Source organism: Pipistrellus hanaki (assembly GCF_964339955.1).
Source record: "Pipistrellus hanaki genome assembly, chromosome: 8".
NCBI classification, from domain to species: domain Eukaryota; kingdom Metazoa; phylum Chordata; class Mammalia; order Chiroptera; family Vespertilionidae; genus Pipistrellus; species Pipistrellus hanaki.
In genome coordinates, this window is record NC_140510.1 from 62,050,179 (window position 1) to 62,077,547 (window position 27,369).

Consider the following 27,369-nt stretch of genomic DNA (forward strand, 5'->3'; position numbering starts at 1 on the left):
TTCATGAATTCTGTGGTAAAATACTATTGATCTTTAGCTAATTTTAAGATTTGAAGATAGATCAGACATCGAAATGTTCACTAAGGTTTTAGTTTGTGTTTCAAAGGAACAACATGACTCTAAATGACCTACTCTGGGTCCAGGAGGTCCGGGTTGGCCAATGGTGCCCTTGTCTCCCTTCTCCCCTTTGAGTTCCTGCCACAAAAACAATTTAAGGTCATTACAAACAGATCAAACAAGTTTTTACTGCTTATACTTGGAAAAGTCCTCTATCTGTTCAATACACTGGAGTTACAGAATACCTACTTCCTGTTAACACAACACATTATCATTTTTTCACATTTTGAGTTTTATACCTATGAGCCCACTGAAGTCATATACTATTTTTTAAAAGAAAGTATCTTTTTTTTAAATTAAACTAATCTGAATTCCTGAATCAGCTTTCTATAAGCACAATCACATCATTTCTAATATGTTTTACCTTCATTTTTAATAAATTGAAAGTATTTTTAATTGCGATCAATTATTTTCTGAGTAAATGTTACAATGAGGATTTTATTTATTAATCACATTTGTTTTTGCTTTTATCATGTTTTATTTATTATATATTTTTCCAATGTGCATCTTTTCTCGAGGGCATCATTTCTTTCAAACTTATTTCCCCACCCTAAATCTTCTAGATTTAAATTTTTGTCAGGATAAAGTATTTTTTTCCTATCAATTTTCAGCCAATAAAGTTTTTACATTTATTAATTTTATTTTTATTACCTCTGGAAGATTTAGCTTTTTTTCCTTTAGGTCAATTCCACCCTTTTCCCCTTAGTCTTTGATGTGAATTAATTTTTTTTGGTCATATTACATTTTACTATGTTTTGTTTTAACTTTTGTTTTGAAAATTTCTATTATTAATAATTATATTGAAGAGTGATGGCTAAGAGGTTTCTCTTTGATGTAATGCAAATGTTCTATAATTAAGTGTGATAATAGTTGCAAAATTCTATGAATATACTAAAAGCCATTGAATTATACACTAAATAAGTCATTTTATGGTCTGTGAATTGTATTTAATACAGCTGTTAAAATACATTATTACTAAAATCCATGAATTTAATAACGAAGATGAATTTTATGGCATGTGAATTATATCTCAATCAAGCTTTTATTAAAATACAATTAATTATAAGTTTATAAGATAAGAGTGTGTTATGTTCATTTCTTAGTTAATACACTAGAAAATTGTTATCTACCTCCTTGCTTCTCTATCCCTCCTTCCCAGACATTCTAGGATCAACCTAGGGTCAGGATTAGTGTATGATATTGTGATGCACTTTTGAGTATTTGATTCAGCTCTGTACTCAGAAACCAAATGTTAATGTCCAAGTACAAGACTATAGTATCCTTGGAGAAGAATGGGGCCCAAATTATCCTTGGGATTATGATGGCAGGATAAAAATGTCCCTTATAATTATCCATATCTTTAGGTTCGCCCATCCAGTTGGCTCAGAGCTGCATACCCAATTTGTAATAATTTATTCAAAAATACTCACTAAATGCCCACTCTGTGTTAGTGACAATGAGAAAGACAGAGAGTAAAGGTTGAACCAGATTTCACATTTTCTGGTTCATGAGTTTAAAATAGGGAAGGAATAAAACCTTGAGGCTCAGTAAGGCTGAGAGGATTGGGCTGAGCAGGGATTAGGTGACAGCATTTATATATATATAAAAAAGGTAAGGGAAATGGAAAGGCACAACCCTAATAATAAAATTGAAGAGTTACCGTTCTGTTATCTGGGCCAGTCAGCGTCACAATAACAGTTCCTGGTGGTCCAGGAGGTCCTATTAATCCTTTCACACCCTAAAGATAAATATACTCAAGAATTAAAGACTAAACCACATTACCTTTACTATGTTTGAGAGAGCTACTTTTCCCCATTAGTGCTCTTGTAAGAAAACAGAAAACAAAAGTTTAAGACACAACGAATGCATTCATTTCAGTGTGACTTACTGAATAAAATGTATAGTTAATTGTTATGGAACTTCAAATATCTTGCCCACAAATAAACCATAGTATTTAAATTACCCGTTCTCCTTTTTGTCCAATCACATTATCACCCATGTGACCCTGTAAGAAATACAAAACCAAATTATTATTTTTTAAAAGGAATATGAATATATTTTCTAAACCCTTTGAAGTTCTAAAACTTGTAACTGAACACTTATATTTTAACTTTTCCCCATAGGGTCATAATTGTCATTTTATTTAATCTTGGAATAATGTGTTATTTTTTAAATTAAAATATAGTTGATATATAATATTATATGTTTCAGGTGTACAACATAGTGACTCAACATTTATATACCTTACAAAGTAATCACCACAATAAATCTAGAACCATCTGTCATCATACAAAATTGTTGATTTACTGACTCTGTACACTAGTCCCCATATCTTTATAACAAGAAGTTTGTATCTTATATTCCCCTCTACTGTTTTCACCCTCATCCCACCCCTCTAGCAATGCTTAGTTTGTTCTCTGTATTTGTGAGTCTGGTTTTTTTTGTTTGCTTGTTTGTTTTGTTTTTTAGATTCTGCATATAAGTGAAATCATACAGTATTTGTCTTTCTCTGTCTGGCTTACTTCACAAAGCATAAACCCTTCAGGTGCATCCATGTTGTTGCAAATGAAGAGATTTTATTCCTTTTTATTGATGAATAATATTCCATTTATCTGCTCTTCTTTATCCACTTATCTATATATGGACACCTATGTTGCTTCCATATCTTGGCTATTATAAATAATGTTGCAATGGGGTACATATATTTTATTTATTTAGTGTTTCTCCCCCACCCCCACAGATAAATGCCCAGAACTAGAATTGCTGAATCACATGGTAGCTCTATTTTTAATTCTTTAGGAACCTCAATTCTATAATACCTACACATACCTGCATCCCTACCAATAGTGCACAAGGGTTTCTATCTGTCCACATCCTCAACAACATTTGTTATTTATTGATTTAAAAAAAAATAATACCGGTAGCTGTATTGAGCCATGTGTGGAATCAGACTGGGTTTGGCTTTCTCATTGGGTAGGATGTTATGGCTGATATGACTTATGAACTGTAATTTACCTTAAGTCCTGGAGACCCCATGGTTCCTGGCAAACCCTTAAAAAAATCCACAAATTATAATTACAGCGAGAAATGCACCACGCCAGAAAACTGTTTAAATGTTTTAGCTGTAACTCTTTCATTAGTTTATAGTGTCTACAGCAATGGTGACTTAGTACTCACAAAGAATCCCGGAGGGCCAGGTGGACCCACAGGTCCAGGAAAACCTGGGAGGCCCGGCAAACCCTTCAAATTAAGAGACAAATAAGAAGAGTAAATGTACTTCTTACCTAAAGACAAAGCCCATTAAAATATTTTAATAAGAGCTGAGGAGCATGACGCCTTCCATTTATGGCTGAGTTTAAGGAAAATTCAGTTATCTACCATCATGCAAATTTTATAATAGAGCTATTCCTTAACATCACTGTTTTAAATTGTGTTCAGTGTGTGATATAAGTCTAGACTTGAGTTTTATCAAAGAGGGAGAGAGACAGAGACAGAGAGAGAGAGAGAGAAGAGAGAGAGAGAGAGAGAGAGAGAGAGAGAGAGAGAGAGAGAGAGAGAGAGAGAGAGAGAGAGAAGGACACACAGACAGGAGAAAATGGAGAGGGGGCACTGAGGGCGGTAGGACTGCTTTCTGAAGTGCTTGTACCTGGACTCCTGGAGCTCCTGGCAGCCCGGGATCCCCTTTTCCATCATATTCTATATCTTCTCCTTCAGCGGGAGCACCCTTGAAAATGAAGTTCGTTGAACATAATCAATGTTATATCTTTAAAACCCCTTTGCATGCTCATTCAAGGTCATGCCACTATAAGGATAAAAGTACTTTCCAGTGTGAATGAAAAAGGGACTACGTAATCAACCTGATAGGCTCAGTGACCAAAAGTAACCACACAGGATGGTCTGTTCACCAATTCTGAACTGGGCAGGTCACCTCCCAGGCCTATAGCCTCCTTAGCAAAGGTCAGTTTTTACCTTAAGTGAGCCCTGTCCCTGTTCTTATGCATCTAAGGTGATTTACCTTTGAAATCTCAGTCATTTCCTTTTCTAGACCCCCAAAAGCACAAATGCTGACACTAGAACGTGAGATCATAAGCTCCTCATTGTCATCCTGTTGCCCAATACCATCTCCATGTGCTGTAGGTGTTAACTCTCCTGTCCCCATCCATGGGAAAGAAGTTTCTCTATTTCACTTTGTGTCCAATCCTAGAGATTCCCTTGCTTTGCTTTTCCCCACTCTCTTAATGTACCACCAAGGGATTCATGTACCTTCCCTATGTCTCCTCCCTTTATTCTAAATTCATAAAAGAAACTGCAAAACTGTTTCTCTGCAGCATTTTTCTCAATCCTTTGAGAACTTGCTATGGGCATGTCCTCAAAAATTTGGCTCAAACTCTCACAAAACTTGTTTATAGGTTTGGATGTTCTTTCATTGATACTAGGGTATATACTTAGAGAAGTGGCTTAGTTGTCTCATTTTGAAGAATTCAAAGCATTTCATAGTTTCTAAAATTAACAATTTACTGTGCAAGGAAGGGAAGAAGACACAATGATGATAAGGGGTTTCCCAAGATACCAGAATTGGTAGCAATTCTGGATGTGGAATGTGGGTCCTAGCCTCGAGGGCAGCTCTTTTCTCCCAGACTCTATTTTCTTAAAGGATGATAAGAAACTTGTATCCTTATGAGGAGAGATAGAAGAAGTTATTCAATAGAAATAAATACCATGTCCCAAGTTTTATGGATTCTGTATTAATGGTGCAATCTCATTTGTAATTTTTATATCTCACTACTTAATAGAAGTCTCTTTCATATGTACAATTAGAGATGTTCAATAATAACATACCACAGATGTCTTACCTTTTCTCCTTTTAAGCCAATGGCACCCTAGGAAAGAAAGTGGCATATTAATCACTAGACACAAATCAAGTGAACAACATCCCAATTCTCCCTCTATTCTACTTTCTGCCTCCACTGTGTACTTCTTGCTGCCTTTACAACATGCTCAAATCACTCTCATTTAGACAGAGTCCACCCTAAATATTCCCCTGCCCCCGCAGTACTGACCTTCTCTTCATGTCATCTGCACACCTCCTGTTCTGTTCATCTCTGACTCATTCTTCAGTCCCACAGCTGTCACCTGCCTCTCTTTCTTGCTAAGTTCTGCCATGACTTTGACATTGCTAAAGTCAATTACAAAATGTCAGTTTCTCTCTTACTGGAATTCTCAGCATTAGGTAGCAGTCTGTCTGTCACTGTCCTCTACTAAAACATGTCTTTCCTGCCCTTCCATCATACATTCCTCCTGGTTTCCTGCTACCACCAGGGTTATGCCTCCTTCACAGGCTTATTCTCCTTGACCTGGAGGTTACATGTTGGAGCTCTTTAAGTCCTGGTGCTAAGCCACCCTCTTACCCCATACTCTCACTCTTTGAGTTACTCTCTCCCATTCTCTCCTCTACTTACTACTCAGCTCCACTGTATTCCTTTGAAGCATAAAAAAGTCTCAACACGTAAACCTGAACTCATAAGTCATTTGTTCATTCATTCCCTAACTATCAGTTTAGTGTTTACTAGTACTCTTGGCTGCACCAGACATCCCCATGATGGGTTTCAATACATGGCCATTCTGGACTAACTAAACCACTTACATTTCACTTTATGTTTCTGATGAGAGTTAGAAATGAAAACCTACCGGGAACCCGGGGTAGCCTGGTGTCCCTGGAAATCCTGGGAACCCTTGCTCACCCTGGAAGAAAGACCGTACAAAACTTGTCATCCTTCTTACTTTATCTAAACCAGCCTGTTGAGATATTTTCCCTGTTTCTCTCTTCCATCCCTGCAATGGTAAAGCTAGACAAAGTCACCAAAGTTCCTTATGGTCTGAAGGTCAGAAAATCATTGTCTTAATTGAAAACAGTATTAAAATCTATTGTTTTTCAAACTGTGCATAAATGGCGAAAGCTTAATTGTGCTAAGAACTTTTGAATTGCTGTTTCCTCAAAACCTCAGTGATTAGTTCTTTCTTGGTCACCACTCTGGGAAGAAGAGCGTGCAGTCAGGAAATGAAGGAGACGAATGAACCTAAAAAAGCTCAGTCCTCCTTCTCCAAAGACATACCTTGCATTCCCAGCTTGAGTTTCTGATTTATACACACTCACAATCTCAAATGAAAAGAACTCATTATCTTTCTGTGAACAACTAGGAAAGCAGTTCTTCCAAAGACAATCAGAAACCAAGGCATAGGAAAAAAGGAAACAGGTAGGTTCCTGGTTCAAACATCACATTTCTGCCCTGAAGACAAGTACCATTGGTTTTGGTTAAAAGAATGTTTCCAGAAAAGTCTAGCCTACCTCATTGCTACTTCAGCTTGATTGGCTCATTCAGCAAAACAAGGACTGATCAAGTCCTGTGTAAGAAGTACATACCTTAGAACCGTTGCATCCTGGTAAACCAGCAGGACCGTAAGGTCCGGGATAGCCAGGGCTGCCCTGCAAACAGAGTAAGTTTCAAAAAGGAGAAGCAACCAGGCCCAGGGACCAGGTGGAAACAGCGAGAAAGTCAATGTGAGGGAAATGAGGAGCTAATTTAGATAGTTGTTTAAATATAAGTGATTATTAAATATTTAAGTAGTAAATGTGGTCATTTTAGAAAATAATTTAAACAGAAATAACAAATAAAATGGGCTAATTAAAACAAAGAATTGTCAAGGGAGGTACAGATATTGAAAATAAAACAAAAGGCCTTTCTATATAACACAAAATCCCCTAACTTGCTATTTTAAGCTGGGGAAAGGAAAGGAAAAAGAAGAGAGAAATGTGCACAGAGGTAACTATTTTATAATTGTATGTTATTAAACTGTTGTTCTATTCTATTCTTTCTATTCTATTCTATTTTTCTATTCTAGTCTAATCTTCTGCTTTATTCTTCTATTATTCTATTCTAGTCTATTCTAGTTTTTCAAGAAATACAATTTGATTTGTATGACCTACCAATCCACACTAACATATTATGCTATTCTATTATGCCATTTTCATCATGTAGCAAAATTATCAATACCTATTTCCTTGTGCTACTGATTTAACATTTGTATTAAAATGAGCAGACTTTTTACTTTTTCAGTTACACATTTCCCCCATTACTTACGGGAAGTCCAGGAGGCCCTGAGAATCCTGGTAATCCAGTTATTCCCTGAAGGCATAGAAAAGGGAAGGGTTGCAAGAAAAACACTTGAAATGTTCAACTTATAAACAGAAAATTATTTACCATTCCAATAGCCCCCTCCTGCAACTATAATTTGGAATGGCTAAAAACTATTTAAAACACAAAAAAAGGTTTGTCAAACTTTTGTAAATCTTATATTTATATCAATTTTAAAAAGAGATGAATACAATTGTTTAAGAGTTTTGGGGGTAGACTTTAAAGGTGTAAATTGATTAGAGTCCAGTGCTCCAATCTTCCATGAACACCAATACATGCGTGTATACAGATTGGTGTTATCAACGCCCAGTCCAGACACAAACATCACTTTGGATGGTTCCCTCATGCCTTTTCCATCCGTTAGCACCAACCCCACACAGTCACCACTATCTTGGCTTGTACCATTATAAATTTGCCTGTTCTTGAACTTCATCTATAGAAGTGCACCATAAACAATGTACTCCTTCATGACATTTGTATAACTTCTACACTGCAGTGCTTTAAAAAAAAATAATTCATTAAGCAATCAGGTTGGACTACTAACCCTTACACCTTTGGGACCAGTGAGTCCTGGAAGTCCTGGAGCGCCCTAGATCCAAGTGGAAAACAAAAGTAAACACCAAGATAATTATTTACACCCCCCCCCAAAAAAACCCATAAATGAAAGGTCCCAGTTTTATTGACATACCAAAGAGTTTTGCTCTTGTGATTATTTCATCGTGAACATGGCTCACTTACTTGCTTGTTTCATTGGAGCTAAAATATTTACCAGTAAGGACAGACAGAGAAAGTTTCATTCAAACCCTTGCAACTCAAAGTAAGGGTGTAAACATTAGCGTCACCTGGGAGCTTGTTAGAAAAGCAGAATCTCAGGGCCCCCTCCTCCCAGACCTATTGATTGGGATTCTGCCTCTCAACAAGATGTAGTGATGATTCCTGTTCACATCAGTGTCTGACAAGTTCTGTGGTGAACCCGCCCTGGAGCTGACAGCTGCTGGGGTCTGATAAGAATGAGCAGTTGCAAAGATGGTTGAGGACAACAGCCAATGTTTCTGTGCATGAGAAATACTTCATTCACAAAATGAACTTGCCATGAGCAGATAGTCAGCCAAGGAAGAACTGCCTGAATCAGAGATAAGCTTGCTTTGGGCGCACAATGAGCACAGTTTTGAGGCCCTATTTCTTAGAGAATAACCACCTTAAGTGGATACTATTTTAACTAGTCCACTAGGTGGGAAAGTTCCATTGTCCAAAAGCTGTTTTCATCATTCCTGAGAGTTTCAGTATTTTTTGTTTTGTTTTGTTATTTCGTGAAAGGGATGACAGAGTCTTCTAAGATTGGATAGTCAAGGCCAAAGTCAGCCTTTCCTGGATGAGGTGACATTCCAGGCTATGTGACCATGCCCCCTTTTCGGCAGGATGCTATCTTGTGTTTGCAGAAGGCAGAGGATTGACTTGCAAGTTTTATTTCCTCGTTTTAAATATTCTCATGCAACACAATATTTAAAAGTAAGGTAGGAAGTTTATATATTTGAAAAATCTTTTGGTCAGGTTTTGATATCTTTGTCTGCCTTGGATCAAATGATCTTGTGTGACCACATTTATAAGCTGTGCTTTAAAATATGAACTCCATGTTAACGTGGCACATGGCCTTCTGAATTAGCTTTACGGAATCCTTGCACATCATTGAACTCTGAGCACCATGTGTTCAGAACCTTCATTTTAATTTATTGGTAGCATCACTAAAGAGATGCTGAGAGAAACAAGCAGGGTATAGAGAACAAAATGAAAAAGAATGAGTTAGAATTTAATTGATCTGATGTACAGGGTTGAAATGGCAAATTCATTCTACCAGCCAAACGGAAGAAAATGTGAAGTCACACCCGGAAGAGAGGCCATAGAATGTTTCCAAATTCAGACATAGGATGTCCAGAATCCAATTGACTTTTCCAAAATTAGGATCACAAGAAGGAGAAATGGAGAAACAATGCATACATGAATGGGATAGACAGGAAATGGTGGAATTTCTGGAGAAAAGGCCAACTTTGCATTTTTACTTGGGAACTACAGGTGTGGTTTTAGCTTCTTTGGTTAAGGAGTTTGATGCTGGCATTGTATAAAAGCAGCCACCTGTTGGCTGTGTGACCAAGGACAAATTACTTAAGTGCTCTGAGTGTTGGTTTCCTCATCCATAAAATGGAGACAATAATGAGAACTAGATTATGAATCTCCATCCTGATTTCTGGAACCACTGTGAGGTGTAAATGAGGTGCAGTTAGGAATACACAGTTCAGTGCCTGACACAGAGTAAATTTTCAGTAAATATTGCTTCTGATGACCATGTCAATATCCTAAACAATATTTATGAAATATAAAAAAAACTGTGTGGAGGTCAATTTTGATTGTCTTTCATAACTTACTGGTTAGTTCATCGTTTGCTGGAGGCCAGCAGTCAAGGTTGTAATCATAGGAGTGTGTGAGAGCCCAGGCTTATGTCTGACTAATGTCCAGGGCAGGAAAGAGCCATCAGCATTCTAGTAGTTATGAGTTCTTTAGCAAATCCTCTAGGACACTGATTTAAACAAAAGCCCTTTGTTTTATCACAGACGTTAGGATAAAAATGTGTGACCAGTGGGAAAGGCAGTAGGCTCTGGTCAGAATGTAGGGCCCCTGATGCTTAAGGCAAGAGTTGAGAAAAAGGAACCCAAGGAAGACAGGAAGGGCGGGCAGCAAGAAGAGAGTCAGAAACAAAAACTGAGTTTCAAGGAGAAGAGAGCAATCCACTCTGTGATCTTTGAGACAAAGCAGAGGGGTTCAGATCAGACAGAGACACAGAAGAATCCATTGGCACTGGCGACTTGGAGTCATGGGTGATCTCTGCAAGAGTGTTGTAAGGAGAGAGGGGGCCGAAGGCAATTATCACTTGCTGAGGAGTGAATGGAGATGAATTATAGCCAGCCTGGTTAGCTATTTTTTTTTTTTTAAAGAAGTTTGACAGAAAGGGAAGACAGGGAAAGGATGACAAGCCTTTGGTCACTGTACTTGTAAGGTCTAGAGGATGTTTATATTAATATGGGGAAATATTGGCATGTTTAAGGACTGAGAGAGAAAGACTGACATCAAAAGGAAAGTTGGAATATCCCAAGACAAAGGAGATATCTCTTGGAATAAGGTAATACTTGAAATCCCAGTGAGCAGGGTACTGTGTGTGTGTGTGTGTGTGTGTGTGTGTGTGGAGGGGGGTGAGGGAAGGGGGTGGGTTGGTCCTGAATGGAAGGTGAAAAGAACTCATCTTTCCATGCAGAAGAGAAGAAAGTAGGATCTGATGCAGATGCAGAAGCTATGTAGATAGGGGAGGAGGAAGTTGAGTAGAGGATTTGAAGATAACGATCATTTGCGATGGTCAGCTAAGATGTGGAATTCTCTCCATGTTTTCAGGAGCCCAGAGGGTAGGCATGAAGAAGGTTGGGTGGGCTGAGTATTCCTCAACCTTTCAGGCTGATGTACCTTGGGTCCCTGTGGTCCAGGTGAGCCTTCGGGACCTGGGAATCCCTTCAGGCCAGGAGAACCAGCGGGTCCGGGAAGACCTTTCTCTCCCTATTAAAATCAAAACAAGAGGAGAAACACACAGAACAGAAACTCTTCAATGACATCCATAACCTTAACCATTGCTTTTCCCCATTTATAACTTGATAACATTTTTTGCATATTCTCTCCCCCCCCCTTAGATGTAAACAAAAATCAGCCCTCAGCAGTGAGTGGATCAGTAACTGAAAAGTCCGGCTATTAGCATTGTCCATGCAGGGGTCCTCAAACTTTTTAAAGTGGGGGCCAGATCACGGTCCCTCAGAGAGCTGGAGGGCCGGACTATATGAACTACTAATTCCTATTGTAACACCTCGGCTGCGCTCACTGCCCAAAAAACCTGGCGGGCAGGATCAGACTCCTCTGCGGGCCGCATGTGGCCCGCGGGCCGTAGTTTGAAGACCCCTGGTCCATAGGCTTAGCAGTGCTGGCCCTTGATCTGTAAGAACATTAGCCCAAATGGCAGAGTTAACTGAGCAGGGAGAGAAAGAAAAATAAAATCCAGAAAGGAGGGGAAACCCAGTTAGAAAGATTGAGGTCAGTAGTGTGTTTGTTGAAAGACGGAGATAGTGAGTACAAGGCGCAGGAATGCTGCTGGGAGTGTGCATAACTGCCCTGTAGCTTGAAAAGAACAACATGCAAGCCGTACGTCTTAGTTCTTTCTTGATTACATAGGAATTCGTAATTCAATTTGGCATTAGCTCAGGAGAGATGTCAAGGGTGGCATAAGTATCAGTGTGAGCTAAATAGTTTTTTTTAGAAAGAGTCAGGTGATATGGAAAAGCCCCTAATAATGAGTGAGGGTAAGTAATTTAGGCCCAAATGTGTTACATGGTTCTCTGTCAACAAAGAATCTTTCCATGGAAGTGGATCCTGGAGTTCTCTTCAACAGTAAAGGCCACCAGTTAATTCAGTCAAATTTAGTTACATAATTGGCAAATTATATTTTAAAAGAGAGAGAGAGTATACACTCAATAAAATGAGAAATACACTCCTCTCAATACTCAAGTTCCTTCACACATCCTAGAATAGCATCTTGAACACAGTAGGGATTCGATACTGCTTCTAGAATGTGAGATTGAGTCACAGTTTTCATCATGAATCTGAGTATAATAGCTTCTGGGGAAAAACCCTAAATCAACTACACATGAATTTTAGAATAATTTAAAATAAATATAATAATAGCTATTATAGTGATCATATAAATTATAATTATTTTGTCTAGAGAGCTTAAAACATTTTTTAAAATACTTTTAAGCAGTTACATTTCAATATTGTTAAGTAAATCATTAGTGTATCTGACGAAAGGGTTTTGTGAACAAAGACACAACTTTAGTTCTGTCTCTGTCTTAATTATCACAGATTGCAAGTTAATGGAGCGAATTAATGAGATTTCACCGCATTCCCTTCCATACCCCTCGCCCCCCTCCTTGAATTCTGCAATGGAGCCACTTCCCTCTGCTAACATTTGCCTCAAGTAGAGCGTTGCTACAGGATCCTTCCACCAGGGGGCGGGCCTGCATCAACGCCACAGGACTTAAAATGGTAGCGTTTCAATGTTTAGTTTATGTCAAAGAGAGTGAATTAAGTTATTTCCAGTTCTCTCGTGTTTAGCAAAATTGTAAATAGGGTATACATCAACTCCCCTTTTTGCTAACTTGCCATTTCTCCTTTACAGGCCAAGAGAGTTAAAATAACTGCCTGTATTTACACCAGTTATCTGAAGCTCCTCTCACACCCCTCCCCTTTTTTTCAGGTTAATTTTTACATACAGTTACTTAACATTGGATTTGAGGAATGGAAGAAACACACTGCTAATCTTCCTGCCCTTAGTGAAAGAAGAGTGTGAGCTCCAGGATGAGCTCCAAAGAGCAAAGAAGCAGAATTAAGGTTTTATTTTTACCTTCTCCCCTTTGGTCCCACTGCAGAAGCACTGGCCTTTGTCCGTGCAGACACAGCCCTAGGAAGAGGGAAAGAGAAAGGGTTCTGGGTAAAAACAGCTTAGTAAGTCCCAATTGACTGGGAAAAGAAAACATAGTTATCTATTCTTAGAGGGTTGAACACTGATTATTAGAAGTGATGAGATGCTGTGGCAATGTATCAATAGAAATAGAGTAGATGTGGGAGAAGCTGTTGCATATGGAAGAACTGTCAGATGAATGTACATCATTCTCATGGTATTTAAGAGTTTTAAGAAATTTATTCATGGAAAAAAGCTAACTGTCTTTTTTTTTTTTTTTTTTTTGAACAATACATAGTTGAACCATATGAAATTGCCATTGTTGTAGGTGGAACGTGGTCTGATGTTGGTAAGTGTCATAAGTTCAGCATAATTAATGTATATGTATGTATTTGAGTACATTAATTGGTAGCATCTTCTGAGGTTGATTCTCAAGTTTTCTTTTCTTGAAAAAATCCAAGACGGAGAAAAGATGATTAACACTCATGATGTGTATTTATAGAGAAAAACAAACTAATTCGCTAATACTAATATCAAAGCATTCTTATTAAAAAACAAAAATTGAACAAATTACTTAATCCTTCCAAGTTATCTCATCTGTAAAAGAAGATGCAGAGCGAGTGCCCTGCACTGAGTAAAATAGTCAATGGAGGCTACCCTTTTCTCTTGTTTTGTTGAAATATCCTGTGCCAAGGGACATACATGCTACTGTGCAACCTTTCCTTCTGACAGGCAGAGCTAGCTATTGTCTTCCCAGACGTTTCCTCCTGAAGGGGGTTGTCTAGTGCCAGCTAGCTGGTCTTCATTCTAAGACCAAGGGTAAGCAAACTGAGAAGCATTTTGGTGCAACTACAAATGCATTAACTACAAACATTAATAGTACTCTTAGAGTATACTAAATATATTAGTCAATTAAACAAATATTATGTGTATAGTATATGAGCACACACTCAATTTGTTTGCTTAATATAGTATTGGTTTGAGACTCCAATGGTGCATGATGCTTATAAATGAAAAGTGCCAATCAAATATATTTTTACAAAGGCAGCAGGCAATTCCAGGAAGGCTGGTCAGTTGTCTCTTGCCCTTTTCTCTTTGTCTCAATTCCTTTTGTGCTCATGAAGGAATGAAATTTTTGCCTGCAGGTCCATATGGCAGAGCGGCTAACAGGAAACTTCCTGGGCCTGAATCCCAGCTCTGCCAAGTCACCTGTTTGACTTTATGTGATCTCTAATGCCTCAGTTTCTGCATCTGAAAATGGGGTCAAATGGGTTAACACTGTTAAAGTACTTAGACAAGTACGTAAGATGTGTCCTGGAACAGACTCAGCCCAGAGATGGCACCATAGGGAGCTGCCAATAAACCTTGGTAAATTCACCCTTCTCTTTCTAGTAATGTCTTTACTGTTTTGTCAGTTCTTCACAAATTTATTGTTTCTTTGTCCAAAAGATCTCAAAGCTCCCTGCTCTGGTCGCTTCTTGGTGTCTTCATTCTCCTGTGAAGGCTCCCACACACGTACAAATTTAATAAAATGTGCGTGCTTTTCTCCTGTTAATCTGACTCTGTCGCTTTAATTTTCAGGTCAGCCAGGGACCCTAAGAGGGTCAAGGAAAACTCTTTCCTCCCCCATAGCTGTTTCTGTTGGCTACCAACAGTGTGGGCTTTTACTAACTTATTAACTTAATATTGCTATTTTTAAATGCTCATGAGTTGAGGTTTATTATGTTTACTAGACTGCAGGTAGGAGCTGTGTCTGGCAGGCAGCAAAAATTATCTTTTTATTCCTAAAACTAATAAAGGATCTAAATATGCACATACATTTTTTTTGTTTATGATTAGGCCAGGAAATAATTTTTGAATAATTTCAGATATTTCCTCTTTTTACTCTCAGAATAGCCCATGCTGTTTACATGTATTCTGCTGCCCTCTGTCCAATCTCTCCTCCCCCATGCCCAGCCCAGCCCAGCCCAGTTCAGCCTGGGTTAGCATAAGGGGAACTTGGCAACATTCAAAGCTGGTTCACACACTACTGAGCAGGCCTGTTGATTTTGCAGTATTTTTATTGACCCTCTGCCCAGCCAATAGCTAGAGGCAAACGTTTTTGTGTGTGAAAAGCATCAACCATGTGCGGGCAGCTGTGCCAGACAGAGTCCATGGGCTGTTCTTTGCCCTTCCACCCATGTCTGCCTGAGTCTTGGCAACACGCCCTCCAGTAAAGAGGGGTGCCACCCATGTGCTGCTTTTTCAGTGGCCCCTTATTTCCCATCGCAAGCCACTGTCCCCATCCTTGGATATCACAGAAATCTCTCTTCAACTGCCAGTTCCTATCTTTCAACTGCCCTCCAGAGAGACATCCCCAGTCTAGACATCTAACCCAGCCGCCCATTTGTGATTTTCTGGATGACAGCAAGCATACAGATCATTGGCGCTGACTCAGAGATCCCTGCTACATTTGGGAATAGGCAATATGTTGAGGGAGTTTTACACATCTTCCATAATGCAGTGAGTGATATTTAAATCTATAATCACAAATGTGGGGCTGTTAGTTGTTTATTTTTTTGCCCTGATCAGTACAAAAATGATAGCGATAGTTAACATTTTTGGAGCACTGAATGAGCATCACCCATAAGACAAGACCACCTTTTCAAATGGAAGTCTTCTTTGGATTCCAGAAAAGACTCTGGTGTCACATAATCTGAAAATATGGACACTGCTTGAGCAGCAATATTATCTTGCATGTTTATAAGCAGAAAAAAACAGGCTCACTTACGTATGGAAGAGTTAGGCAGAAAGAGAGTTGATTAAATACCTTTATTTGTGTCCGCTCCTTTTGAAAACCAGAATAAGATGATGGATAAAAAATAAAATAAAGAATAAAGAAAGTATCAACCCAAAGATAATGAAAACAGGTGAGAAGACTAAAACAAATAAAAAGTGTCAATCAATTTTTGGAAGATGGATGGCGAATAGAAGCTTCGGGTTGAGTGGAACAGGACTTTGTTATTGCTTTGGCACATAGTCTCTGTTTCAGTAAGAGGTAAGATATAAAAAGAGAAAATAGAAAATAAGTAAACTAAAAAACAAAATAAATGTTTCTGGGAAGCAAAATGCGATGGCAACAGAGAGCAGTGGGAGGGCTGATGCCTGAGAGGCTGGACTAAGTCTGGCAGCCTATTGTGATATCTGGAGTTTGGCTGTCTCAGGAGCCAAGAGACAGCATTTGACACCACAGTTGACCTTTAATGCAAGTGTTAGGGGCACTGACTCCTATGCAATCAAAAATCTGCATATAACTTTTGACTCCCTCCAAACTTAACTACTGATAACAGCTGTACCACGTCCTCTCGAGGACCTTCTGCTACTAGTAAACAGAAGCCTTACTGATAACATAGAAGTCAACTAACACATATTTTGTATGTTGTATGTATAACATACGGTATTCTCACAATAAATTAAGCTAAAGAAAATGTCATTAAGAACATAAAGGAGAGAAAATATATTTACAGTATTTATTGAAAAAAATCCACGCATAAATGGACCTGTGCAGTTATACTCATGTTGTTCAAGGGTCAACTGTATTTGGATTGGGGTCATGGATGATTCCCAACTGAGGCAGCTCCAAAAAGGGGGGCACAGGCAGAGGAGGAAGAGAAACAACCAAAGTTGAAATGCAGAGCTGTGGTAGTTAGCCTCTGAGGTGCTCCCCCATAATCCCTCATCCTGGGGTCCATGCCTTTTTATAGTCTCCTCCCACACTGGACCAGGGTTGGTCTGTATGACCAATAGAATAGGGTATTCATGATGCTATGTCACTTCTGGAGTCATAAAAAGACATTGTGATGTCCACTCTCTCTCTTGAATTACTTGTTCTGGGGAAGCTAACTGAATGTCAAACCAAGGCCTTATGAAGAGGCTAAGGTCTTGAAGAGTTGAGGTCCCCAATAACAATCCTACAAATGAGCTATCTTGCAAGTTAACCTTCCAACCATATCAAGCCTTAGATAACTACTGCTCCAACCTTCAGCTTGACTGCAGCCTCTTGAGACAGCACCACCCAGCTAAGATGCTCCCAGATCCCTGAGCCTCAGAAAATGTCTGAGATAATGAATGTTTGCTGCTTTCAACCGCAAAATTTTGGGACAATTTTTAAGGCAGTAATAAAGAATATGGGAGTCCACCTAAAATTAAAAAATTGATGAAAATGATGAAAGAGAAATTCAGGAGATTTTTCCAGAAATTAAAACAAAAGAAAAAGAGATAAACAATCAGGAAAAAAAAATTAAGAAGGTTTAGGGATCAATCCAGAAGGCCCAGTGTCTGACCAACAGGAGTTTCTGAAATACAACAGAAAGAGAAGAAATGATAAAATTATCAAATAAATCATAAATGAAAGAATTTTTGAAAGTAAAAAAGTCAAATGTTCAGAGCCCACTAAATGTCATCCTCTCATAAGTGCAGGCAAGTGGGGCATGTTATTACAACATTCCAGAACCCTGGAGACAAAGATCCTAGAAGTAAGCAACAAAAGTCACATGTAAAAGTATTGGAATCAACATGGCCTTGGATGTGTCAAGTAATATAATAAATAATAATTACCACAGGGAGATATGGCAGAGGCCTTTAGAATTCTAAGAGAAATGGGTCTTCAACTCAGTCTTTACACACCAACTGATCCAGTGTTTGAGGAAACAGACATTTTCAGATATGTAATGAAACAAAGACATTCCCTTACAGGCACCCATTCATAGAAAACTACTGGAGGATACACTCCACCAAAGGGGGAATTGGGCCAAGAAAGGGAAGGACATGGTGTCCAGGAGAGACTCTAACTCAAGAAGTCTGTCTCAGGAGGACCAGGTACAGCGGACCCTGATTGGAGCCATGGTGTGGGGGACGCCCCATGACACCAAGAAAGTAAGAAAATAGTCTGATGGGTGTGACAGTAGAAAATTTAAAACTTCAGGGAAAACAAAGGTTTGTCTAGGAAACTCTACCAACATACGAAGCAGTGGCTGAGCTGTGAACAAATTTTCACAAGCACACACTGATGATTTAACAAAAGTTAGGATATGAGCATGTTGGAAAGGTTTGAGGAAAAAGGAGGGCAGTGGGTCATGGAGAAGTCCTCACCTATCAAACTGCAAGTCAGTCAATAATACTAAATTGGGAAATAGTTTTATAAGCCTATTTTGTTTGTTTGTTTGTTTTTCAGAAATATGGAGGTCAATAATGGAAGAAACAGCTACAGGAGTTGAAAGTGGTTGCCTCTGAGGAGATGAAGTTGGGAGAACTTACAAAAGAGGAACTTTGTTTTTGTTCTAAGTCTTTCATAGTGCATGTATTTTATTATTACTTTTAGTATTTTATAGTACTTAATTTTGTTGTTTACTATCTGTCTACTTTACTTCACTAAAAATGAACAAGAAAAAATGAAAAAATAAGGTTCATTTAGAACAACAAAAGAGAAAGTTCATCTCAAAAGCAGAAAATTTCCTCCTCTTTTACATTTAAAGTCCTACCATTTATTATTTTCTCAAATTAAGTTCATGTGAAGCGATGCTTTCCTCCAATTTGGAAAACTACCAATTTCGTGTTGACTTCCTGGTAGAAAAAAATACAGTGAGAATAAACATAGGAAATTTTTAAAGAAAAGATTCAGGCAGTGGATGAGAAAAACCTTACACTGACAATTCTTTGCAGACCAACAAGGTAAAGCCCGGAGGTTGCCTGACCTCTCACTTGCCATGCACTCTTCCGGTGTCGTAACTCAGAGGTCATGAAGACTGCAAGATGCCTTAGGGTTCATCTGCCTTGTACTGATTCTGAGGTTGGTCCAGATTTTATGTGGAACCCCAAACTTCTCATTTCCCCTTGGGCAGATGAGCTGCTTGCAGTTGGGTGAGACTGTGCAGATGTAAAAGCAGAGCCATGCTGCGTATTAGCTCTCACTAACACTAAAGTGCAAGTCTTTAGTGTTGTCTTTGAATCCTCAGATTGGAGAACCAGGGCCCAATAAGTCTGGGAGCTTTGTCTCAGGGCAATCACCTTAGAGGAGAATAATATTTATGGCTGAATTGGGCTCTGACACAATTCTTGGCTGGAGTTGGTCACCACTATGAAACTATCTTCTCCCTAGACGGGGAGGACTGTAGATGCTAATTCATGCTGATTAAGGCTGGACACAAGTCCGTAAATCACTAATATAACTCTAAAGAATTAGAAGGCAATCTGATACCCTGAATTAGCTTTTTTCAAATGTATGATAGAAATGTTTGGGGTGTATTTGCTGAACTTGTTATGATTAACACACTTCTTTGATGTCCCCAGTTCAAATCTGGTTGTAATTAAGAAAAATCTCCCTCTGGTTCCATGGCGTTCTAATAGAAATAGAGGTTCTCAATGTTTAGTATCGATGAATTAACTGGAGACCCTAGTGGTCTTACATTTTCCAAAAGCCCATACCCAACGAGTAGGTCTGAAGACCTAGAATCTACATTTGAAAAGGAGATTAAGGAGAGATTAGCGGAAACTGGTTTGGCTCAGTGGATAGAGCATTGGTCTGCGGACTGAAAGGTCCCAGGTTCGATTCAGGTCAAGAGCATGTACATTGGTTGTGGGCACATCCCCAGTAGAGGATGTGCAGGAGGCAGCTGGTCGATGTTTCTCTCTCACCAATGTTTCTGACTATCTATCCCTCTCTACTTCTTTCTGTAAAAAATCAATAAAATATTTTTAAGAAAAAGAATCTCCTTTACATATTAAGCATTAATCAGGAACTAAGACTACCCTAGAAAACTTCTGTGGTATTTATGAAATAAGAAAACAATTTACTTTTAAAAATAGAGGATAGCTAAGATTATCAACTGTTAATTACAAAGTCCCCATTATACCTCTTCTCTGATTAAAATCATTTCTTCATTCCCTATGGCCAGCAGTGTCAAATCTAAACTCATCAGTGTGATGGAAGAGGCTTTCTGAATTTTGGTCCCCACTATTGACCCCGCCTCAGAGGCCACTGGTCACCCCGAGCGCTCTTTCACATTCCTGTGCTTTTCCATGCGGCCCTTCTTCGGCCTGAATGCCCACTGCTCATTCTCCTTGCTCAGCTTGGCTAAGTCCTGCCCTTCCTGGAGTGGTACAAAGGTTACCTCTTTCTGGAAGACCACTTTTCTAATCCTACAGGTAGTTAGTTGCTTTCTCATCTGTTCTGTGCTAAGTGATCTTACAACATATCTAATTGCATTGTAATTATTTGTTGTCATGCAATTTTCTCCAGTACCAGACAAAGGACAGTTCGTGGAGCAGGGGAGAGGGGAGCAGTTCTCCCAGGTGGAAACTGTTCCCATAGGTGTGTCACATGACTTAACGGGCCTTTGGGGGTGGGGGATCTACATACATGGAAAGGCAGAAAGAGTGATAGAACATATACCCTTTATTTATCACCCTGGATGGGAAAAAGCAGATTACACATACAGTGCAAGTCTTTAGTGTTGTCTCTGAATCTTTAGTTAAATTTGTTCCATAAAACTGCCGTATTCTGACCCAGGCTGATGCAACTCAGTTTGTTGGGAATCATCTGTTCACCAAAAGGTTGCCAGTTAGATGCCCCATCAGGGCACATGCCCTGGTTGCAGGCTTGATCCCTGGTAGGGAGGATGCAGGTGGCAGCCCATCGATGTAATGCTCCCACATGGATGTTTCTCTCTACTTCTCTCTTCCTTTCACTCTAAAAATCAATAAAAATATTGGGGGGGGGGGGGAGGGACGGACCTGGGGAAACTGAACAAGCTGCATTCTGTCCTGCTCTGGTCTATGCAGGGAAGAATCCTGTGGAGACTGAAATACAGGCCCCAGGAAATCTGCCTAAATCATCAGCAGAATTTGGATTTCCCATCGATTTGAGACAGCACTCAAAGAATCTCAAGTCATTTTAAACCTCAAAGGACAGGATATTCCCAGATAGGACTGGGACTACAATTATAAAGAGTAGATGCTCAGAAAATGCCAAGCATATGAAAAGATAGATTACATGGTACTAAATGCATAAAGTTGGTGGTAGGTATAATTTATGCAATGATGTAAGATGGTTGTTATTAAAGCAGCAAAAGGTTAACACTGAAACTGGGCAGATGCCAAGTACAATGCAATGCTTCATGGCACTGAAAACAGATTACAGAGAGATAAGCATATACATACAATGACAGCTGTCATCAATGGAGACATCATACAAAAATAAATAGGAAAATGAAAGCTATGTCTCTGGAAAAACAAACATTTGGGTACTTTAGACATTTTGATGATTGACTGAATTTTTCTCCTCATGCAGGTGACTAATACCAAGTAAACAAATTTTTAGGAGTAGACAAACGAGAAATCCATGGGTGAATTCACGAGTCCTTGGGATTAGCAGAGGGAGGAAAACTCCACCAGCGGGCAGAGTAAATTGGTATAAATGGGAATGACACTAAGGTAAGAGCAGATGCATGAGCTGGACAGCACAGTAAGTGTTTTGAAAAGGCAAAGATGAAAGAGAAATAATGCGTCAGAAAACAGAGGTTTCATCCTATACTATTTCTTAGATCAGAAGAGTCTGCTCAATGGTGATATGTTTTGTGAAATTGCAAAAGGATATGAGAAATGGAATTGTTATTAATTCTGCATTTTAGAAGAAAAAATACAAGTAGACAGAAATACCCTAATTTAGAATGCAAACAATTGAAATTCAGGTCTAAATTTTAAGCATTTTTTGAGCTCTCTGAGATGGTTATATTTGCACACTGTCCTCATATTTGCTTTGCTTCTCTGTTAATATTGAAAATATATTTTAGTCGTTGCTAAATAGAGTTTGATTGTTCAGCTTGGATCTACAGAGCAGGCATGTAGATAGCCTACTTTAGTTAGTTTAGGAGGGACAGAAAGAACAACAAAAGCACATTTAAATTAGTTTCTTAAGACAGAGATGCAATCAGTACCATGTCCTAATTTAAGAAACTTTAGTGTTTTTCATGTCTTCTTTATTTTGGTAATCTTATAGTTCTTATTGTATTTTTAACTTATTATTTATTTTATTTTTCCATCACCATTTACCCTCTCTACTCCCTCTTCTACCTCCATCCCCACCCCCCACTATCACCACACTGTCATAACATCTTTTTAAAATGTGCGATTGCATTTAAGAAACCCTAAAAGGGGGGTTAGCTATTCTGGAAAGTTTGAATTCAACATGATTACATATATATATGTAGACCTGTCACAGTCCTTTAATAAGACTGGTGGTCAGGGTTAATGAGAGCAGCAGTGTTGTGGGCTGTGCTATAAGTGATTTGACAATGTTAATATTTCTTCCTGCTCAGGTATTTCAAGACACTAACTCTGGGAGTTCCCTTGTGGAGTTGAATGGTGAATGTGAATATCACAGCAATGCCCGGAGTGTCCTCAGCCCTCCAACAAGCATGGTCTTGTTTGCAGAAACATTCTGCAGGGTGGAACCAGCAGAGCCAGTAATGCCCAAAATGATGTTTAACTTTTAGGCCTTCACATTTTAATATTTTATCTCAAGAATAAAAAATGCATCAGATGGTGCTCAGGAGTCTATGAGCACATTTTTCTTGCACAAACAAGATTTCATAAGGGATTGGTTACATACATTATGGCAGGTCAATACAGTCAGGCGTATTACCTGGAAGATAAGATATGACATTAAGTGAAGAAAAAAGGCTTAAATAATGTGGTCATTTTTTTTTTTAACGAAATATATATGTATATGTGTAGAAATCCTGGAAGTATATACATAGAATGGTTAAAAATTGTTACTTCTGAGAGAGTATGATGATTTTTACTTTTTACTTTCTTGAATTGTTTCAAACTTTTTTGCATGTACATATACACTAATAAAAGAGAAAAATGCAAATTGACCATCCATCCACTATGCCCACCAGCCAATCAGAGTGTGTATGCAAATTAACCCAACAAAGATGGAGACTAATTTGCATATGCAGGTGCAGAGCGAAGACTGAAGACAGCATAGAAGGAAGCCAAGTGCTGTAAAAGAGAGAAAAGCTGCGGAGAAGGGAGCAAAGCGAGGCAGCAGAGACGGGAGGGAAATGAAGCAGCAGAGATGGGAGGGAAGCGAGGCAGTGGAGAAGGGAGCTTCTCTGCTTCGTTCCTGCTACAGGAAGCCCTATTCTTGCAGGAATCTTCCTGCAATGGGCCTCTAGTTACTTCATAATCAGGAAAAATCATCAGTTTTCATTTTTTTTTTTTTTAAATAAAAGGAAATGGTAGACTGTTAACCTATTAAAAAAAAAATTCATTGCTGAGAAAAATCTGTTTTAGGTTAAGTTTACGTTGGTGTCTCATTTCAATTCTACATTCTAAGCCAATTAAATCAACAAAAATTCTAATATAAGCCTTAGACATTCAAGAATGAATCAGTCTGAAAACAAATATTTTCAGGTACACTTTTCATTTTTGTGGAGTAGCCCTCAGGTAAGGATGTGATAAGAAAGTTCTTAAAACAGACGGCCAGACTATAAGTCCTATGAGTTATAAGAAGGCTCTTCAGAATATGGGGCACTAAATAAATGAGAAGGAGGCTAACAATACCTGTGACCATGTTTCAGGTATTGTTCAAAGGACTTCGCAGTAAGTCTCAAGTTCTCCACATACAAATCTTTGAGATGTTTTTTACTTACACAACCAGTGCCTATAATTCACAATGAACAGGTATTTGAAGAATGGAAAGCCAGTTGTACACCCAGAGATAGCATTGGGCCATGAAGTATTTTTATAGGATCTGGTTTAAGAAATACAAAATGAAAAAAGACAGAATTCTGGGCGCACTCTATAGTGATCTGGATTCAGAACAAGAAATAGAGAAATGATTATGATGCTAAATTGTCAAAAATATGACATTTTCTTTAAAATGTACAAGAAACAAACAACATATGTCTAAATCAGAGAAGATATGCATGATAAAATCCCATCATAGGAGAATTCCCTAATAGAATATTGGAAATATTAATGGCATATTTGATATGTTCAGAACTTTAATATACTTGAGTTTAAAGATGCTCTATGAATAACTCAACATACCCTTTAATTTTTAGATGGAGAAAAAGTATTATGTTAAATATATATTAATAACCATGTTCTTTTCCAGTGTGCATATTTAAGGAATTATAAGACACCAACATTGTTTTTTATTGGTACTAGATTATAACAAATTTTCACCTGAATTACTATTCCTAATTTTGTGATTTGGTACATAAAAATTCCTAAGTCATATAGGTTTTTCTCATTATGTGAAAAATAAAATGAACTAGACTCCACTTTACTTAAGCCTTTTTCAGAATTGATTCTCAAATTCTCTGTATGACATGGAGTTAGTTTCTGTCTAGGAATGTCTGTTGTTGCTTCTAAAACGCAATCAGAATCTTTGTGACATTGAGTAGTAACTCTACAGTCATGAGCCTCTTATCACACAAAAGGTAGGAACAAGAATTTACATCTCTTAGGTGTGGTTTAGAGCAGGGATAGAAATATACCCAGAGGGCAAATCTGGTCCACTGCCTTTTTTATTTGGCTCTTGAGCTAAGAATGGTTTTATGTCTGTCTTTAGATGTAAAGACAGCCAGCTTTTCCAGAAATAAGGTTGTTCAAATTGTTGAAGACATAGCCTCTTGACCCACAAAGCCTAAAGTATTTGCTGTCTGACTCTTCAGAACAAGTTTGCTAACCCTTGGCACAGACAGCAAGAAGACTTGAGTTGTTTTTTAGACTGTGTGATCTTGGGCTGTTTAAGGACACTCTCAGGGTCTCCATACTCTTATGTCATATAAGATCTCTTTTAGTTTAATTCTAATTTGTGTTTATGCTATTTAGGACATCCTTAACAAGCCTGATGTGCACAGCAGGCAGAGACTAGCATTGCAACCTTGACTTTGGAGGAAGACAGCTGGGTCAGGATGAAAGGAAGTAATTATGGTGTTTACAAACTTCTAAATGTCAAAACAAAAAGTCTGACCAAAACAAGTTTGTTTATGAGTGGGCAAGGCTATTCTGAATGAACTGAGAACCCTTTCTAGTGCAAGGGTCTTGAGTTTTCCTTTAAATGAGCTTATATTCTCCAAACAAATAAGGGCAACGTTGTTTTAGATTTTGAAACGTCTCAACTACTTTCACCATGAACCTTCAAATTGTGGATGTTCACCGCACACTACAGCCTGACATCTGAGGCCCCAGAGTGAGAGCTGACAATGTTCTTTTAACAGTAAGACAAGAGCAGCATGTACTGGGGATGACCAAGAGCCACAAAGAGTGAGAAGCATCATTTAAAATATAGATGGAAGTTTAGTAGGGCCATAATAGCCAAAACAGATCCATATAAAATAACCAGGAAGGGAATGTACCATTCTAGATTTCAAGACTTACGGAGAACTTAGAAATAGACCAGCCATATATGGAAACCTTATATAGGACAGGGTTAGCACTGCACATCCCAAGGGGGTGGGGTGGGGGGAGAGGGTGAAGAGAAGGAGACACTGTTCAGTAAATGGTTCTGGTCTATTGGTCATCCATAGAGGAAACAATGCAAAGCTTCTTGACTCATACCTTCCAAGGATCAGTACCAAATAGATTAAAGACTCAAATGAAAAAGCCAACATTGTAAAATTGTTAGAAGGAAATTTCAGAGTACATCTTTATAACCTCGGGGTAGGGAAGGATATCTATATATATATAAAAGTCTAAGTGACCGAATGAGCGAACAAGCAAATGACTGGTAGACCGGTTGCTATGACGTTCACTGACCACCAGGAGACAGGTGTTCAATGCAGGAGCTGCCCCCTGGTATTAAGTGCACTCCCATAATGGGAATGCCACTCAGCTGACCAACCTGTCCTGGCGGCCCACCAGCCCGGCAGCAGCCACTTGTTCCCTCAGTAGTCCTGCAGGTCCAATCTTAGGAGAATGGAACAGGCACCCACATGATCCTGACAGAGCCGCTGCTCTTGGAAGTTGGCCTCAGGCATCGCCGCTGCTTCCCCTCCCCAGACGCTCCTCAAGTAAGAAATTAAACAAAAGCTACTGCCAGCTGGCTTCCGACAACAGGTGCAAATGTCAGCTGGATGGATCCAGATCCAGGCTGGCAAGGGTGTCGGTCCCACTGCTCACCAGAAGGGCTGATTGGGTCCTGGGCCCTACGACATCCTCCTCAGGACACGTGCCAGATGCAGGGCTCATGGCTGCCGAGTGCCACTGCAGCGGTGCGAACCTCTCGCAATCAGGACTGACTGGGCATGAGTTCAGGCAGGTGCAGAAGGGCCAGGGCTGGGATGAATGCAAGTGGCAGGCAGGAGTGGCAGATGGTGTTGGACTGCTAGTTTCGGCCCAATCCCCACAGGCCAGGCTAAGGGACCCCACCCATGCACGAATTCATGCACTGGGCCTGTAGTCTTAAATAAGATGTAAAAGCATAGGTCATAAGTGAAAACATTGATAAATTCTACCATATTAAGATGAAAAAAAATTGTTTTTCTCAAAAGAGACCATAAAGAGAATAATGAGGTAAGTCATAAACTGTGATATGATATGTACAACACACACACACACACACACACACACACACACACACACACACACACAGCCAACAAAGAATTTCTTTTAGGAATCAAAAGGAAAAAGACACAATGGGCAAGTGATATGACCAGTCCTGTTACAGAAGTGGGAACATGAACACGTACAAGCCCATTAACATGTACAAGCATGCTCAACACTATTAGTAATCAGGTATGACTTTCCACACATTTTGGCAAAAATTAAAAATGGGTCTGACAGCACCAGATGTTGGTAAAGATGAGGAGACACTGAAACTCTCATATCCTCCAGGAAGAGGCTGTAAACTGTTTTTCTACATGGATGCATATTTCCTCATTAAGTGTGGGCACACCCTATTCCACAGCAATTCCACACCTAGTATATTCCCTACAGAGACCGTGACATTCACACCAGGACAGGTGTACAAACACGTTCACAACAGTTACGTTTGTAATACTAACAACTGAAAATCCCATATATACTTCAAGGTAGAATAGAAAAATAAATTTTGTTACATTCATAAAATGGTATATTATATAGAGGTGAAATGAAGAAACTACAGCTTGATAATTAGCAAGGATTACTTAAAAAAAAACCAAAAAACCAATACAGGTAGAGTGAAAAAAGCAAGTCCCAGCAAATGCATACAGCATGATTCCATTTACATTGAGGTAAAAGATAGTCTCAGATACAACCTAGACCATGCACCCTGAGGAATCTCCCAGGATTATCCTGGGATAACCTTTCAAGTACCCTAGAATGGAACAGGAATTAGTATTGTGTTGGTGACTTACAATGTTGGTGACATGTGATCACTTTTACCCTGGTTCTGGTTGGGAAAGAAAATAGAAGTGAAGAAAAAAAGAAATACTTGAAAGAGATGCTTATTTTTATGTTATACTAAAATGCATGTCATTT

The 27,369-nt window shown here is 38.9% G+C and overlaps 1 protein-coding gene across 2 annotated transcripts in view; it reads right to left on the reverse strand.

Moving 5' to 3' along the window:
• Nucleotides 1-27,369, reverse strand: part of COL4A3 (collagen type IV alpha 3 chain) — a 116,454-nt gene that overhangs the window by 48,127 nt on the left and 40,958 nt on the right. For both annotated transcript variants that reach the window (XM_084892874.1, XM_084892873.1), the window contains exons 2-14: nt 12,799-12,855; nt 10,818-10,907; nt 7,855-7,899; nt 7,257-7,301; nt 6,539-6,601; nt 5,806-5,859; nt 4,971-4,997; nt 3,764-3,841; nt 3,295-3,357; nt 3,133-3,168; nt 2,081-2,122; nt 1,778-1,855; nt 133-195 (exon numbers count right to left, since the gene is read on the reverse strand). In XM_084892874.1, coding sequence (XP_084749000.1) covers nt 133-195; nt 1,778-1,855; nt 2,081-2,122; nt 3,133-3,168; nt 3,295-3,357; nt 3,764-3,841; nt 4,971-4,997; nt 5,806-5,859; nt 6,539-6,601; nt 7,257-7,301; nt 7,855-7,899; nt 10,818-10,907; nt 12,799-12,855 — 741 coding nt within the window. The remainder of the gene's footprint in view (nt 1-132; nt 196-1,777; nt 1,856-2,080; nt 2,123-3,132; nt 3,169-3,294; nt 3,358-3,763; nt 3,842-4,970; nt 4,998-5,805; nt 5,860-6,538; nt 6,602-7,256; nt 7,302-7,854; nt 7,900-10,817; nt 10,908-12,798; nt 12,856-27,369) is intronic.